This window comes from Mytilus trossulus, chromosome 3 (assembly GCF_036588685.1).
Source record: "Mytilus trossulus isolate FHL-02 chromosome 3, PNRI_Mtr1.1.1.hap1, whole genome shotgun sequence".
Classification (NCBI taxonomy): Eukaryota; Metazoa; Mollusca; class Bivalvia; order Mytilida; family Mytilidae; genus Mytilus; species Mytilus trossulus.
In genome coordinates this window covers 17,061,061-17,079,438 of record NC_086375.1, presented here as the reverse complement: position 1 = coordinate 17,079,438, position 18,378 = coordinate 17,061,061, and the positions used below count along the sequence as shown (strand labels likewise).

The 18,378-nt window shown below is 33.3% G+C and overlaps 1 protein-coding gene and 8 non-coding genes across 9 annotated transcripts; 8 read left to right on the top strand and 1 right to left on the bottom strand.

Annotated features, from left to right (window-relative positions):
• Window positions 1–263: 263 nt before the first annotated feature.
• On the top strand, window positions 264–336 carry Trnak-cuu (transfer RNA lysine (anticodon CUU)). The gene has a single exon. It is a non-coding gene; the product is annotated as a tRNA-Lys (tRNA).
• A 1,028-nt stretch (window positions 337–1,364) lies between these two features.
• On the top strand, window positions 1,365–1,437 carry Trnak-cuu (transfer RNA lysine (anticodon CUU)). Its single transcript has one exon. It is a non-coding gene; the product is annotated as a tRNA-Lys (tRNA).
• Window positions 1,438–2,465: 1,028 nt separating this feature from the next.
• Trnak-cuu (transfer RNA lysine (anticodon CUU)) lies at window positions 2,466–2,538 on the top strand. The gene has a single exon. It is a non-coding gene; the product is annotated as a tRNA-Lys (tRNA).
• A 1,028-nt stretch (window positions 2,539–3,566) lies between these two features.
• Trnak-cuu (transfer RNA lysine (anticodon CUU)) lies at window positions 3,567–3,639 on the top strand. Its single transcript has one exon. It is a non-coding gene; the product is annotated as a tRNA-Lys (tRNA).
• Window positions 3,640–4,667: 1,028 nt separating this feature from the next.
• Trnak-cuu (transfer RNA lysine (anticodon CUU)) lies at window positions 4,668–4,740 on the top strand. Its single transcript has one exon. It is a non-coding gene; the product is annotated as a tRNA-Lys (tRNA).
• A 1,028-nt stretch (window positions 4,741–5,768) lies between these two features.
• Trnak-cuu (transfer RNA lysine (anticodon CUU)) lies at window positions 5,769–5,841 on the top strand. Its single transcript has one exon. It is a non-coding gene; the product is annotated as a tRNA-Lys (tRNA).
• A 1,028-nt stretch (window positions 5,842–6,869) lies between these two features.
• Window positions 6,870–6,942, top strand: Trnak-cuu (transfer RNA lysine (anticodon CUU)). Its single transcript has one exon. It is a non-coding gene; the product is annotated as a tRNA-Lys (tRNA).
• A 1,028-nt stretch (window positions 6,943–7,970) lies between these two features.
• Window positions 7,971–8,043, top strand: Trnak-cuu (transfer RNA lysine (anticodon CUU)). The gene has a single exon. It is a non-coding gene; the product is annotated as a tRNA-Lys (tRNA).
• A 3,183-nt stretch (window positions 8,044–11,226) lies between these two features.
• LOC134710511 (uncharacterized) lies at window positions 11,227–14,277 on the bottom strand. The gene is made up of 3 exons (XM_063570882.1): window positions 13,697–14,277; window positions 13,292–13,401; window positions 11,227–11,394 (listed from the first exon to the last, which is right to left on the bottom strand). Exons 1-3 carry the CDS (start codon window positions 13,761–13,763, stop codon window positions 11,227–11,229), a joined length of 345 nt encoding a protein of 114 aa, XP_063426952.1. The 5' UTR covers window positions 13,764–14,277.
• Window positions 14,278–18,378: the final 4,101 nt, after the last annotated feature.

Here is an 18,378-nt window from a genome sequence, read left to right as displayed (position 1 = left end):
CTTTATAATGCATTTACATTATTACTGGGCTCTATATTGACAATGAAACATTTCTGAGATTTTGGCGCCAACATTGTTTTCACACTAAAGCTAACAGAATTTGTGGCTTTTCAATATAAAATCAATGGAACTGATTAAATAGTTTTGCATTTGTTCTTTAGATGTAACAAATAGTCATGGACAAACAGGTTGACTCAAAAATAACTATCGCACTAACCGCTTCTTACAAACGACACCCATTTCTTTACAATTGGTATACATCTGCCCGGCTAGCTCAGTCGGTAGAGCACGAGACTCTTAATCTCGGGGTCGTGGGTTCGAGCCCCACGTTGGGCGGTTAATTTTTATTGTATCGTTTGGCACTTTGTAGAAGACGGAAAAATACACGATAACTGCAATCTAGTGAGTTTTATATTTGCCACCTAATGTTTATTAGACATAAATCGATTTCATAAACGGTGGTCTATAAAAGTGCACGAGTTCCTGCTATCATTTTACTTGATCGCAGCCGTACCCGTGAATTTCGTGCCAAAAGTGTCTTTTTCAAAATCAAAACACGAAATCGGACTCTGAATGCCGATTCCATTGAAAATCTGTTTCAAGATCGCGCATTTAATATACGCCGTATATTTCTACAGGGTGATCTGATCCAATAAAGGTATACAAAAGATGTAGATATATATAGTGACTGCATTTTATTTCTCATTTCAGGAAGAAGAAAAAAGTATTTGCAAGGATATCTTATATTTGTTGATCGAAAACTTGTGCTGACTTTGACATTGCCGTGTGAATACGGATCGCTATTTAGAAATCGCCTGCCGAAATTCCTCGGTCATGCTACTGCAAAAAGTCTTCGACCACGACGAGACTCGAACTCGCAATCTTCTGATTCGAAGTCAGACGCCTTATCCATTAGGCCACGCGGTCTTAGCAATACATTCGGGCAAAATAGAACTTAAACATCGCAAATCTGGATAGTGGCATTTTGCCTTCTCTCTGAATAATCTGCCTTTGACGTAATCAAAAATGGTCAAGAAACACAATACAAAATGTGATAGCCTAATGAATCGAATTCGAACGTATATCATATATATATATATGCTTTATAATGCATTTACATTATTACTGGGCTCTATATTGACAATGAAACATTTCTGAGATTTTGGCGCCAACATTGTTTTCACACTAAAGCTAACAGAATTTGTGGCTTTTCAATATAAAATCAATGGAACTGATTAAATAGTTTTGCATTTGTTCTTTAGATGTAACAAATAGTCATGGACAAACAGGTTGACTCAAAAATAACTATCGCACTAACCGCTTCTTACAAACGACACCCATTTCTTTACAATTGGTATACATCTGCCCGGCTAGCTCAGTCGGTAGAGCACGAGACTCTTAATCTCGGGGTCGTGGGTTCGAGCCCCACGTTGGGCGGTTAATTTTTATTGTATCGTTTGGCACTTTGTAGAAGACGGAAAAATACACGATAACTGCAATCTAGTGAGTTTTATATTTGCCACCTAATGTTTATTAGACATAAATCGATTTCATAAACGGTGGTCTATAAAAGTGCACGAGTTCCTGCTATCATTTTACTTGATCGCAGCCGTACCCGTGAATTTCGTGCCAAAAGTGTCTTTTTCAAAATCAAAACACGAAATCGGACTCTGAATGCCGATTCCATTGAAAATCTGTTTCAAGATCGCGCATTTAATATACGCCGTATATTTCTACAGGGTGATCTGATCCAATAAAGGTATACAAAAGATGTAGATATATATAGTGACTGCATTTTATTTCTCATTTCAGGAAGAAGAAAAAAGTATTTGCAAGGATATCTTATATTTGTTGATCGAAAACTTGTGCTGACTTTGACATTGCCGTGTGAATACGGATCGCTATTTAGAAATCGCCTGCCGAAATTCCTCGGTCATGCTACTGCAAAAAGTCTTCGACCACGACGAGACTCGAACTCGCAATCTTCTGATTCGAAGTCAGACGCCTTATCCATTAGGCCACGCGGTCTTAGCAATACATTCGGGCAAAATAGAACTTAAACATCGCAAATCTGGATAGTGGCATTTTGCCTTCTCTCTGAATAATCTGCCTTTGACGTAATCAAAAATGGTCAAGAAACACAATACAAAATGTGATAGCCTAATGAATCGAATTCGAACGTATATCATATATATATATATGCTTTATAATGCATTTACATTATTACTGGGCTCTATATTGACAATGAAACATTTCTGAGATTTTGGCGCCAACATTGTTTTCACACTAAAGCTAACAGAATTTGTGGCTTTTCAATATAAAATCAATGGAACTGATTAAATAGTTTTGCATTTGTTCTTTAGATGTAACAAATAGTCATGGACAAACAGGTTGACTCAAAAATAACTATCGCACTAACCGCTTCTTACAAACGACACCCATTTCTTTACAATTGGTATACATCTGCCCGGCTAGCTCAGTCGGTAGAGCACGAGACTCTTAATCTCGGGGTCGTGGGTTCGAGCCCCACGTTGGGCGGTTAATTTTTATTGTATCGTTTGGCACTTTGTAGAAGACGGAAAAATACACGATAACTGCAATCTAGTGAGTTTTATATTTGCCACCTAATGTTTATTAGACATAAATCGATTTCATAAACGGTGGTCTATAAAAGTGCACGAGTTCCTGCTATCATTTTACTTGATCGCAGCCGTACCCGTGAATTTCGTGCCAAAAGTGTCTTTTTCAAAATCAAAACACGAAATCGGACTCTGAATGCCGATTCCATTGAAAATCTGTTTCAAGATCGCGCATTTAATATACGCCGTATATTTCTACAGGGTGATCTGATCCAATAAAGGTATACAAAAGATGTAGATATATATAGTGACTGCATTTTATTTCTCATTTCAGGAAGAAGAAAAAAGTATTTGCAAGGATATCTTATATTTGTTGATCGAAAACTTGTGCTGACTTTGACATTGCCGTGTGAATACGGATCGCTATTTAGAAATCGCCTGCCGAAATTCCTCGGTCATGCTACTGCAAAAAGTCTTCGACCACGACGAGACTCGAACTCGCAATCTTCTGATTCGAAGTCAGACGCCTTATCCATTAGGCCACGCGGTCTTAGCAATACATTCGGGCAAAATAGAACTTAAACATCGCAAATCTGGATAGTGGCATTTTGCCTTCTCTCTGAATAATCTGCCTTTGACGTAATCAAAAATGGTCAAGAAACACAATACAAAATGTGATAGCCTAATGAATCGAATTCGAACGTATATCATATATATATATATGCTTTATAATGCATTTACATTATTACTGGGCTCTATATTGACAATGAAACATTTCTGAGATTTTGGCGCCAACATTGTTTTCACACTAAAGCTAACAGAATTTGTGGCTTTTCAATATAAAATCAATGGAACTGATTAAATAGTTTTGCATTTGTTCTTTAGATGTAACAAATAGTCATGGACAAACAGGTTGACTCAAAAATAACTATCGCACTAACCGCTTCTTACAAACGACACCCATTTCTTTACAATTGGTATACATCTGCCCGGCTAGCTCAGTCGGTAGAGCACGAGACTCTTAATCTCGGGGTCGTGGGTTCGAGCCCCACGTTGGGCGGTTAATTTTTATTGTATCGTTTGGCACTTTGTAGAAGACGGAAAAATACACGATAACTGCAATCTAGTGAGTTTTATATTTGCCACCTAATGTTTATTAGACATAAATCGATTTCATAAACGGTGGTCTATAAAAGTGCACGAGTTCCTGCTATCATTTTACTTGATCGCAGCCGTACCCGTGAATTTCGTGCCAAAAGTGTCTTTTTCAAAATCAAAACACGAAATCGGACTCTGAATGCCGATTCCATTGAAAATCTGTTTCAAGATCGCGCATTTAATATACGCCGTATATTTCTACAGGGTGATCTGATCCAATAAAGGTATACAAAAGATGTAGATATATATAGTGACTGCATTTTATTTCTCATTTCAGGAAGAAGAAAAAAGTATTTGCAAGGATATCTTATATTTGTTGATCGAAAACTTGTGCTGACTTTGACATTGCCGTGTGAATACGGATCGCTATTTAGAAATCGCCTGCCGAAATTCCTCGGTCATGCTACTGCAAAAAGTCTTCGACCACGACGAGACTCGAACTCGCAATCTTCTGATTCGAAGTCAGACGCCTTATCCATTAGGCCACGCGGTCTTAGCAATACATTCGGGCAAAATAGAACTTAAACATCGCAAATCTGGATAGTGGCATTTTGCCTTCTCTCTGAATAATCTGCCTTTGACGTAATCAAAAATGGTCAAGAAACACAATACAAAATGTGATAGCCTAATGAATCGAATTCGAACGTATATCATATATATATATATGCTTTATAATGCATTTACATTATTACTGGGCTCTATATTGACAATGAAACATTTCTGAGATTTTGGCGCCAACATTGTTTTCACACTAAAGCTAACAGAATTTGTGGCTTTTCAATATAAAATCAATGGAACTGATTAAATAGTTTTGCATTTGTTCTTTAGATGTAACAAATAGTCATGGACAAACAGGTTGACTCAAAAATAACTATCGCACTAACCGCTTCTTACAAACGACACCCATTTCTTTACAATTGGTATACATCTGCCCGGCTAGCTCAGTCGGTAGAGCACGAGACTCTTAATCTCGGGGTCGTGGGTTCGAGCCCCACGTTGGGCGGTTAATTTTTATTGTATCGTTTGGCACTTTGTAGAAGACGGAAAAATACACGATAACTGCAATCTAGTGAGTTTTATATTTGCCACCTAATGTTTATTAGACATAAATCGATTTCATAAACGGTGGTCTATAAAAGTGCACGAGTTCCTGCTATCATTTTACTTGATCGCAGCCGTACCCGTGAATTTCGTGCCAAAAGTGTCTTTTTCAAAATCAAAACACGAAATCGGACTCTGAATGCCGATTCCATTGAAAATCTGTTTCAAGATCGCGCATTTAATATACGCCGTATATTTCTACAGGGTGATCTGATCCAATAAAGGTATACAAAAGATGTAGATATATATAGTGACTGCATTTTATTTCTCATTTCAGGAAGAAGAAAAAAGTATTTGCAAGGATATCTTATATTTGTTGATCGAAAACTTGTGCTGACTTTGACATTGCCGTGTGAATACGGATCGCTATTTAGAAATCGCCTGCCGAAATTCCTCGGTCATGCTACTGCAAAAAGTCTTCGACCACGACGAGACTCGAACTCGCAATCTTCTGATTCGAAGTCAGACGCCTTATCCATTAGGCCACGCGGTCTTAGCAATACATTCGGGCAAAATAGAACTTAAACATCGCAAATCTGGATAGTGGCATTTTGCCTTCTCTCTGAATAATCTGCCTTTGACGTAATCAAAAATGGTCAAGAAACACAATACAAAATGTGATAGCCTAATGAATCGAATTCGAACGTATATCATATATATATATATGCTTTATAATGCATTTACATTATTACTGGGCTCTATATTGACAATGAAACATTTCTGAGATTTTGGCGCCAACATTGTTTTCACACTAAAGCTAACAGAATTTGTGGCTTTTCAATATAAAATCAATGGAACTGATTAAATAGTTTTGCATTTGTTCTTTAGATGTAACAAATAGTCATGGACAAACAGGTTGACTCAAAAATAACTATCGCACTAACCGCTTCTTACAAACGACACCCATTTCTTTACAATTGGTATACATCTGCCCGGCTAGCTCAGTCGGTAGAGCACGAGACTCTTAATCTCGGGGTCGTGGGTTCGAGCCCCACGTTGGGCGGTTAATTTTTATTGTATCGTTTGGCACTTTGTAGAAGACGGAAAAATACACGATAACTGCAATCTAGTGAGTTTTATATTTGCCACCTAATGTTTATTAGACATAAATCGATTTCATAAACGGTGGTCTATAAAAGTGCACGAGTTCCTGCTATCATTTTACTTGATCGCAGCCGTACCCGTGAATTTCGTGCCAAAAGTGTCTTTTTCAAAATCAAAACACGAAATCGGACTCTGAATGCCGATTCCATTGAAAATCTGTTTCAAGATCGCGCATTTAATATACGCCGTATATTTCTACAGGGTGATCTGATCCAATAAAGGTATACAAAAGATGTAGATATATATAGTGACTGCATTTTATTTCTCATTTCAGGAAGAAGAAAAAAGTATTTGCAAGGATATCTTATATTTGTTGATCGAAAACTTGTGCTGACTTTGACATTGCCGTGTGAATACGGATCGCTATTTAGAAATCGCCTGCCGAAATTCCTCGGTCATGCTACTGCAAAAAGTCTTCGACCACGACGAGACTCGAACTCGCAATCTTCTGATTCGAAGTCAGACGCCTTATCCATTAGGCCACGCGGTCTTAGCAATACATTCGGGCAAAATAGAACTTAAACATCGCAAATCTGGATAGTGGCATTTTGCCTTCTCTCTGAATAATCTGCCTTTGACGTAATCAAAAATGGTCAAGAAACACAATACAAAATGTGATAGCCTAATGAATCGAATTCGAACGTATATCATATATATATATATGCTTTATAATGCATTTACATTATTACTGGGCTCTATATTGACAATGAAACATTTCTGAGATTTTGGCGCCAACATTGTTTTCACACTAAAGCTAACAGAATTTGTGGCTTTTCAATATAAAATCAATGGAACTGATTAAATAGTTTTGCATTTGTTCTTTAGATGTAACAAATAGTCATGGACAAACAGGTTGACTCAAAAATAACTATCGCACTAACCGCTTCTTACAAACGACACCCATTTCTTTACAATTGGTATACATCTGCCCGGCTAGCTCAGTCGGTAGAGCACGAGACTCTTAATCTCGGGGTCGTGGGTTCGAGCCCCACGTTGGGCGGTTAATTTTTATTGTATCGTTTGGCACTTTGTAGAAGACGGAAAAATACACGATAACTGCAATCTAGTGAGTTTTATATTTGCCACCTAATGTTTATTAGACATAAATCGATTTCATAAACGGTGGTCTATAAAAGTGCACGAGTTCCTGCTATCATTTTACTTGATCGCAGCCGTACCCGTGAATTTCGTGCCAAAAGTGTCTTTTTCAAAATCAAAACACGAAATCGGACTCTGAATGCCGATTCCATTGAAAATCTGTTTCAAGATCGCGCATTTAATATACGCCGTATATTTCTACAGGGTGATCTGATCCAATAAAGGTATACAAAAGATGTAGATATATATAGTGACTGCATTTTATTTCTCATTTCAGGAAGAAGAAAAAAGTATTTGCAAGGATATCTTATATTTGTTGATCGAAAACTTGTGCTGACTTTGACATTGCCGTGTGAATACGGATCGCTATTTAGAAATCGCCTGCCGAAATTCCTCGGTCATGCTACTGCAAAAAGTCTTCGACCACGACGAGACTCGAACTCGCAATCTTCTGATTCGAAGTCAGACGCCTTATCCATTAGGCCACGCGGTCTTAGCAATACATTCGGGCAAAATAGAACTTAAACATCGCAAATCTGGATAGTGGCATTTTGCCTTCTCTCTGAATAATCTGCCTTTGACGTAATCAAAAATGGTCAAGAAACACAATACAAAATGTGATAGCCTAATGAATCGAATTCGAACGTATATCATATATATATATATGCTTTATAATGCATTTACATTATTACTGGGCTCTATATTGACAATGAAACATTTCTGAGATTTTGGCGCCAACATTGTTTTCACACTAAAGCTAACAGAATTTGTGGCTTTTCAATATAAAATCAATGGAACTGATTAAATAGTTTTGCATTTGTTCTTTAGATGTAACAAATAGTCATGGACAAACAGGTTGACTCAAAAATAACTATCGCACTAACCGCTTCTTACAAACGACACCCATTTCTTTACAATTGGTATACATCTGCCCGGCTAGCTCAGTCGGTAGAGCACGAGACTCTTAATCTCGGGGTCGTGGGTTCGAGCCCCACGTTGGGCGGTTAATTTTTATTGTATCGTTTGGCACTTTGTAGAAGACGGAAAAACACACGATAACTGCAATCTAGTGAGTTTTATATTTGCCACCTAATGTTTATTAGACATAAATCGATTTCATAAACGGTGGTCTATAAAAGTGCACGAGTTCCTGCTATCATTTTACTTGATCGCAGCCGTACCCGTGAATTTCGTGCCAAAAGTGTCTTTTTCAAAATCAAAACACGAAATCGGACTCTGAATGCCGATTCCATTGAAAATCTGTTTCAAGATCGCGCATTTAATATACGCCGTATATTTCTACAGGGTGATCTGATCCAATAAAGGTATACAAAAGATGTAGATATATATAGTGACTGCATTTATTTCTCATTTCAGGAAGAAGAAAAAAGTATTTGCAAGGATATCTTATATTTGTTGATCGAAAACTTGTGCTGACTTTGACATTGCCGTGTGAATACCACTGCATGAAATGATTAGTTTAAGGAATCATTAAACTACTTGAAAACTAGTTGTAAGTTCCGAGTTTATTATTTTCCTGGTAGTTTATTGGTGAAGTAAACGCAATATTTAATAGTAGTTTACAAATAGTTTACTGGATGCAGTAAGTTCTCGAATCGACACCTGATTTACTGTCCAGTATTTTTCAAATTTATTGAAGTTTAATAGACATACAACTTCAAATTTAATGTAGAGGATACCTGTATAACATGATTTACTACACATTAAAGTCAAAGATATTCCAAGCAGAAAGCTGTTTACTGTGGTTTTAATTCTGATTAAACATCGAGTTGTAAATTTAATACGACAATAAACTTTCATTTAATGCAAATTGAAATCAGATTCAATTCCAAGTTTAAAGATTTAATGTGTGATATAACTAGATTTACTTCAAATTAAAACTCGTTTTGACTCCATATGCTATAAGCAAATATGTGTATTATTCGAGTTTGTTGCACTAAATATATGCCAATTGATCTGCAAATGCACTACAGAAAACAGTTTTCATCAATATATCACCAATAACAGTTCTTACAAACTCTATCATAATGCATGACATATTTGTTTATGCAAAAATTCGCCAGTATTACAAATGAAGCCATAATTGAGCACCCTAAGTTGCCTCAATCAATAATTCGAATCAAAGACTCATGACTGCCTCAAAATTTGAGATAATTACAATGAGAGAAACAAGCTGTCTGTAATGGAGAATTTGCCTGACTAAAGCGAAAACCTGAATAAAAAAAACAATTGTATAACGTATTAACTAACTTTATTCTTTATTTTCAATTTACAAATACATGACATATGAAAGAACTAACATTCCTTTCTATAATAATTTGAAAACAAGAACAATATCTGCATACATATTAAATTATACAACTCTAATTTTGAGCATTTTTGATTTTTTTTCTGAGCTGTTTTAAGGAACAATAAAACATTCATAAAACATAACCTTTAAATATAATAAATATTACGATATTTGATGAATCCTATTGTTGTGGTCTGGGAACAGTATATGTAACATATATATTTTCCTGTTGTGATGGATTCCATTTTATGACCTAATTGATCCTAATTTTAAACTAACAATTGTTTTAATAGAAAGAGTTAGTTCCCTTTGAATACAAAAGTTTGAGCTGAATAATGAAAATCAACGTAATTTGGAGGGTTTAAAAAGCACCCAATTATATGCAACCGGTTACCCCGTTCTTATAAAAATAATAATTATACGAAAATTATCATACTGAATTTTTTTATAAGAATCTTAATAATTATGAACGTATTTATAAAACTTTACGTTAAAACAAAACTTTCTAAATATCCCGCTGCTGTACCGTTTTTACATTGAATTTCATTACAACAAGTGAATGTTGTTTATTCTCTTCTTTTGATTTATTTTGATTTTCTGTAATTGCTAATTATTTCACTCTTAATCTTTACATATATATATTCAAAATATCCATCTTATCACTTTTCAACTGACATAACATGTAAACTAATAAGTGTAAATCATTCGTTTAAATATGAGTTTGTAACGTTTAAATAAGTTTACAATTAAAGCAAAATTCTGTTTATCTATGTCTGCACTTTAAACATACCTTCATTTTCCTTCGTATTAAATTTTAAAAAAATCTTCATTCTTTTAAAGATACGAAAAATGTTCTTATTCTAACAAGAGTTGTTTCCCTTTCATTGTTCAATTGGTATAACGAATCCCATAATATTATAAGTCCCTAGTTACGTACGTGTGTATGTGTTTAAAATATTATATTTGATTATGCTTGCTTGGACACCAATGAGCAAAATACACAATGAAGAGTTTCACAAAGACAAGGATTTATAATGTAAAACCAGCTGTTGTCTACATGCATTGTAACTGCTTATATCAGGATAGCAGATTCACTTTTATTACTACTACATGGCTATTTCATATATTGTATAATCACACACAAAAGAAACATTAAAACATATTGAAATTTAATTTATCCGAAGTTTCTCACTATTTCGAAGAATTTCCATTTTGTCTTAAACAATTTACTACTGTGTGTGTGCAAATAAAATAAACTACTTGTTTACGCAGGAGCACATCATATATTGAACAAAAACAACGGAGAAAATTCAATAAAATAATCATTGTTTACATATATTTTCCGTAATGTTAGGTTTCAAATCAAGAAGGTTATAATTTTGTTTTGCCAATGACATGTTATTTATAATTTTGCCTATTACTACAGTATTGTTGTTTCAAGAAGCACTTTTAATTAACTATTTGTATCAAAACATCCTCCTACGACCCGCTTGTTGTTGTTGAAGACGGTATGCTGACATGAGGGTGTATTTTTTGTATAATTGTTCGCATCCATTTGATTTCGTGAAGACTGAAATATGTTAACATAATAATTGAAAATTACCAGCGATGTTCTTTGTTTTTGTAGCTTTGGACATTTAATTATGTAAAAATTAATAACAATTACATGTAGCAATTACTGCATACCTAAACAATATACAGTTTAATCAATGATTTTTACTATCTAAACACCCATTCATGTCCTAGCACGACTTCTGGTTTTTTTCCTTAAAGAAACTGCCCCAACCTTTCGAATATTATTCTGCCGTCTGCTTCTCTTGCTCAGTTTATTTTCGTGTTTCTGGTCTAGGTTTTTTGACTAATTTGTCAAAGTCGTCAGACCTCCAAGGCAGAAGTGTGACGATAAACGACCCTTCGTCTCAGTTCTGAATCGAATTGTTCAGAAGACATATACTGTATCTCCATACTTTGCAGAACTGTTTCTTTTTGTTCTTTTGGCATGCTGGATATTTCTTTTAATGCCTTTTTTCTGTTGTTTAATTTCTAAAAAACGAATTAAGCTCTAATAAAAATTCCTTTAATTTCATTTTGAATACATACAACTGGAATAGATTCTATATATGCCTCAATAACTCTCCTTCAATAAAGACATTATTATTTTCGTTATTTCTATAAACAATAACGTCCAGCAAAAAGCAATCTAATTTTTTTGTATGTAATAACACCTAATATAAGAAAGCCAGATTTTTATTGGTTGGTAGCCAGTGTTGAAATATTGAAATATTGGTTACATATTATTACAAATAAACCAAAAGTTGTATATGATGTGTACAAACTCTTGTATGACGATGCCATCAATGGTTATGTAAACTGGGCCTCAAATATTCGTGATATGTTATATGATCTTGGTTTAAATTATGTAAGGCTAAACCAAGATGCTAGCACAATTTGTATAAATAACATTAAAACTCGTATTAAAGATCAATACTTGCAGAATTGGTCAGCTTCTATTCAAGAATGTAGTAAACTGTCTTTTTATAGTACATTTAAATTAACTTTTTATATTGAAAAATATCTGTCTTATAGCAATAATGTTAATCTGTTAACAAAGTTACGTAGTGGAACGTTAAAGTTAAATATTGAAGTTGGCCGTTATAATAATATTCCTAGAGAAAATCGTTTATGTGAATGTTGTAAAATGTGTGTTATTGAAGATGAATACCATTTTGTTCTTGTGTGTCCATCTTATAGATCTGTACGAACACAATTTTTACCAAAGTACTATTGTCATTGGCCTAATAATACCAAACTATTAAATTTACTACAAGCTTCTAGTAAGTCTCTTACGATCAAATTATGTAATTATGTAAAAGCTGCATGGAACATTCGATCTTCTATAGTCTCATAACTTAATTTATATGTCATTGTATCATACTATAATTGTTCTCTGTTGTCTTCATGTTTTATATTATGTAATATATGTTGTTAATTTTGCCATAGCATGTTTATGCTTTGCAATAAAGATTCATTCATTCATTCATTCAGTGTATTTTTCGCATATTCTAATATTTTTCCTCATTTCAAACGAATTTGCCTGTTTTTCATCACTGCCGGTGAATTTGCCTGAAATACCATGGTATTTGTCATTTTGGATATTCCTTTTTCACCCTCTCGAGCATCCGCCCTAAAAAAAACTTAGATATGACGTTACATAAAAAAGCGAGCTAACGCGTATTAGTACATGTATTATTACCACAGTTTTATGATAATTTCCTCTTAGCCTCAAAATTGTGCATAAAAATGTTAATGAATTGTAGCTTTCAAGTTCAAAAAAATCAAAGAGTTTCATTCCAAACTATACGGTGTAATTAAACAGATATATCATGTTATGAAGGGGTATTTGTGAAAAATACCAGTCTTGGGACAGATTTTTTTCGCCTAGCGACTCGGGAAATTTCACAGTCCCTTGACTGGTATTTTCTGCAAATACCCCTCCATAACATGATATATCTGTCCAAAAGCACCTGCAAAATGATGCAACTTCTAGTATGCGATCCTATATCTAACGCCATAAGAAATAGTCGACATTTTATTGTAGCGTTACGGCCTCACCCCCTATGTATTTTACTAACCCTCTATGGATCCGTAGGGGATCAGTAGCGAACCATATGACTTATAATAGAAAATGAATTAAGTTAAAAGGGGTCCCTAATCATTGTTAATTTAGAGTGATATAAGTATATAATAACAAATGAAGCTCCACTCTAAATCCGTTGACTGTTATAATAGACTGTATATGCAGTTTGCTGAAAATTAAAATTGATGTATCAGAAATCTATAAACCACTGCTTTTTTTTTTGGAACTAATACAGATTAAAGTAATCCAAGAATCAGGGTTTTTTTCCAAATTGTTTACCATATTAAAAAAAACAGTTCTTACTCTTTTCAATCTGCTGTACACAGCCATTTTCTTGTTATGTTCTTCTTGTTTACCAGTCTCTTCTCTTCGTTTCTTTGCTTTGAACGATTCAAAATTTGTCTTTATTCCTTCTACAAAACAAAACATCTACTTAATGCAATTCAAAATAATAATTAAACAAACGATTGCTTTTCTCGAATTGAGCCTAAACTGTAGTCCATTGTAGATTGTTTTCATGTGATATGATCGAAATGAAAATAAATCTACTAAAGTTACATGATATTATGCATTTGCTAGTAAGTGATTCGATAACACTAAAACTTATTTATGGTATGGAAACTATATAGCGTTTCAAAATATTATTGAAAGTTATCTTAACTGCAATTTCGCCAATATTTTAATTATTTATTTTTTTGTACTACAAACCTCTTACAACCCCCTCCACTTCGTCAGGATATTGACCTTTTACGAATTTAATGATGAAATCGGACATCTCCTTATTCTCTGCAGAATTATATCTGAAAAAAAATCATTTGAAAATTAATCTTACTGAACATTACAGCTGAACAAAGGAGATCATTTCTTAAGCAAGCGTGTAACAAATGTCGGTAAAATAATCAATGTGTGCTGAAAAGTTGTTTGAATCTGAATTGAAGTATGATAATTAAATAAAATTAATATATCTTGCAAACTTTTCATTTAACAGTCAGGGGCATTACTTAAACAAATAACTTTTTAAATTACCTATATAAGTAATGTTGAAAACGAGGCTATTTTACAAATTACTTATATAAGTAACTTTTCTAAATATTATTTTTATAGGTGACCAATTATACAAATTTTACTAGTTTTAACAAATTTTTACAGTCATCTGGTTATTTTTCCCATGAAATATAAAATATAATCTTTCTGAAACACTAATTGCTTTTCTGACGCACTTATCTTTGATATCGACGCTTCTTGGTCAAAGGTTGGTCTCTTGGGACTATTAAAATATCGTTTTCCTTCAAAATCTTAAAAGGAGACAGATATAAATAGATAGAAACTTATGAATTAATTAAGACTTGAAGTAATATAATTTGTAACCCAAAACAATTACATATGTTCCTTAAATAAGTGTTATTACTAATTCTTTCAAAGATGTACAAAATAACTTATTCAAGTAACATTTTTGTCATTATTTTTAAAGTAACCCTTAATGTCTATTCTCCTCTCAAATCTTACAAATTCTTAAATTTATGATATAAAATGAAAGATGTAAAAAAATCATGAAAACGACATTTAGTCCCTGCTTCTATTGAAATTAAAAATAACTCTATTGAGTAATTTTATATTTTTTAAAATCAAAAACTACCTATATAAGTAACTAAAAAAAGTTACATGTTTAAGTAATGCCCCTGACTGTTTAGAATGACTTAAAAGTTCAGATTTATACTCGAATTAGAGTTATGATAAAAGATTGAAAGTAATTAACTTTATGATCATGTTTTGGTCTAGTTTTTTATTCAAAAAAAAAATGTTTCAATGTCGTTAATCACAGATAATTGACCATAATCATTTCCGAAAACCGAATTGTTTACTGACAAATGTTGACACATACATAACTGATTAATTGCATGTAGATAAACCATGCGGTTTTTTTTAATTTCCAACGGAATTTTAAAATCATTTAATTATAAACATACTAAAGGATATTGCCAGCTTCGTTCTTTGTTTTCCATATGAAATCCCTTTCAATCATACCTTGCTGGAAACCACACCGTATTTATTGCTGAAAGGGAAAAGATACGCTCTTTTGCATTTGAATGCATTTAATTGCATGCATACAATAAAAAAAACTGAGAACTGAACAAATGTATATGTGTAGAAAGTTTCAAATTATACAAAAAGTAAAATATATATTCATAGAATTTCACGACTTCATTAATATTACGTTATAATAAACACAACAACATGTTTTCAAAGTTAGTAAAATGTCCCAGTTTTTGTACAATCAATACACAAATTGTAAGCGTACAATATTCATGCGAATCTTTTGCCGACAACAATCATGCTTAGCTTTGTAATCCGTTGAAAAATAAAAATAAATGACAATTTGCTAAAAGTATTGAATTTTCATTTCGCAAACATAGTGCATTGTAACAGTTATGTTGCACTACATAAAAATAAAGATTGTATATAAGCTATATCCCTTCCCACATGCACAATGAATAATTACTTACTGCAATTTGTACAGGGACATTAATCTTTTGGCTTCTTTTTTTATGCATCTGTTTTTGAGTGTAGCATTTGAATCAAAATATCCACTTTCTTTTTAACATTACTTTGATTTTGTTGCACTTTTATCGTAGGACGTGTAGAAAAATCCGTTTGTTCGGAACAAAACTCGAGCAGTTCAACCCTGATATTTTAAGATGTCTGCACGTTGATTTTATTTACATTCAGATAATTTATCATTCATATAATTTTTGGTATATTAGATAAATAATTTCTGTTAAAAATATCTAATTTTCCGCTTTTCCAAAAACGAGGTTTATGTGTTTCCTATATGAAGTTTGACAGGGGTCGTTTCAACAAAGCGTCTGGTAAAAAAATGTCTTTAGACACTCTTACAGATTTTGAAATGCTTCTTATAAATAGTTACGATTGTGTTCTGCACAGGGTTGTGGTGTATTGTTTAAATTCAAATCTTTATTAAATTTTGTTCATCTAGACCTCTGGAATGATTTTTCAAGTGAATATCTTTGTTAACTCTTTTTGAATTAGTTTTATGCATGAAGCGAATTTTTATTTATCAGTTGTTTACCAATCTCTTAAACACATTATTTTTACTGAATAAAAGGATGTGTACTTTGATGGGTTTTACATATGATATTAATATATATTTTTAAAAATCTTCCTTCTCTAATTCCGTCTCAAATGTCCCTTTGAGTTTAGTATGCAAGGATTCTAGATTCATAAGACAAGAGGCCATGGCAAAAAATGGAAAAAAAAAACCAAACAGAAAAACAATAGGTCACATGACACAACATAGAAATCTAAATAATAAGCAACATGAACCCCACATAAAAATAGGGTGATCTCAGGTGCTCCGGGAGGGTAAAAATCTACCCTTCCGAACATCATAACTTTTCGCAGGAAACTCAAATGTATTAATGAAAGAAGCATTGGACGAAAGAGTAAGCAAAAAAAACATGCGACCAAAGATAAATATCTAAAGATAACAATGACGATATAATCTCACAAAACGTAAGGCAAGCTATATATGTCTGTCTATGTCTGTCACGTGTCTAATAATAATAATAATAATTCTTTATTTAAAGAGGGTTACACAGTTAGCTATAAAGCTAATCTTTCTTGAGACCCTGTCTTTCTGTGTTGTGATATTACACTTTTGTTTCAGATAAAGTAAGGGGTCTGTACCAATTAAAACGTTTAAACCCCTTGCTTTTGTTTGCACATGACCAAAGTCCGGAATCTGATGTTCTGTTGATATACAGTTCATAAGTGTTTCTCGTTTCTCGTTTTTTAAATAAATTAAACCTTTGGTTTGCCATTTGAATGGTTTTACACTAGTTATTTTTTATAGCTTGCTGTTCGATGTGAGCCAAAACAAATTCAGAAAATAATATATATATAACCATGTATATCAAATTCAATGTCATAGGCAAACAAGAAACACAATCTTATAATTTTGAATTGTTAAGACTGAAATATGAAGACATAAGTATTATTTAACTTATTCAGGAAAATACACAAGCAATGTAAGCATGACCCCCTGCCGTATATTGAAATTTTTTTTCCCTACGTTTGTATGCCCCACCTACGATAAAAGAGAGACATTATATTTTCTGGTCTGTACGTCCGTCCGTTCGTCCGTCCGTCTGTACCGGTCAAGGTTATTTTTTTTGGTCAATGTAGTTTTTGATGAAGTTGAAGTTCAATGAACTTGACACTTAGTACTCATGTTCCCTGTAATATGATCGTTCTAATCTTTATGCCAAATTAAAGTTTTGACCCCAATAACGGTCCACTAAACATAGAAATGATAGTGCGAAGTTTAAGTTAAAGTTTTTGGTTAGGGTAGTTTTTGATGAAGTTGAAGTCCAGTCAACTTGAAACATCCATGATATTATCTTTCTAATTTGCAAAAACATCAATAATTTTCAACCAATGATATAAAATAAAAGATTAATGAGAACTATGTAAGTTCTAAAATAATATGTAGATAAAGAATCTAGTATATTATGGGTTTTTAATTAAATACTAATGCATTTTAATGAATATAAATAGGTGTCCTACGGTTAGGACGATCAATGCGATAGATCAAGTTAGACAAAGACATGTCATAAGATAGTCTTAGAACACGTAATTATCCTATGATAGCTTCGGGAACACCACCAAGAATTGCCATTAAAAACTTATTCTCGAAGAAGGTGTATTTACTCAACGAAGAACACAATATAAAAATAAGGATATGTGGTATTCCTATCAATGAGACAGCTATCCACCAAAGTTCATATGAAGAGGATTTAAGCAATTACAAGCAATTGCACGGCCTTTAACAATGACAAAAAACAATACCGTATAAATAGTCGGCAATAAAAGGCCCCGACAACACAGGCACTTGTCTCAGAAAAAAAAAATCTTATATACGTTAATATAACAGGTATACATAGGAACATTTTTTTCTGAGACAAGTGCCTGTGCCCGACAAGCTAACATTACCATTGTCTATCAACAGTTCACAATATTTATTGAAAGAAACGATTAATTCACATTAACTTCAAATAACAATACGTATATAACAATAAGTGTTGTGCTTCCAAGAAATGAACTAAAATTGTGCCTGCTCCTAAAGGATATGCAGATCATGCTTCATATATGGCAACCGTCATGTAACGTTCAAGGCAAACAGGACGATCAAAACATGCAATACTCTAAGGAACATATTACTGGTTATCTGTGAAATAAATATTACTGAATTGTAACCAACACGAAATTGGTTCGTAGCAGCTCAGATTGTCATATTATTTTCGATCTATAAGTTTGACGGTCCCTTTGGTATCTTTTGTCCCTCTTTTCGAAAGGATAACTATAACTACATC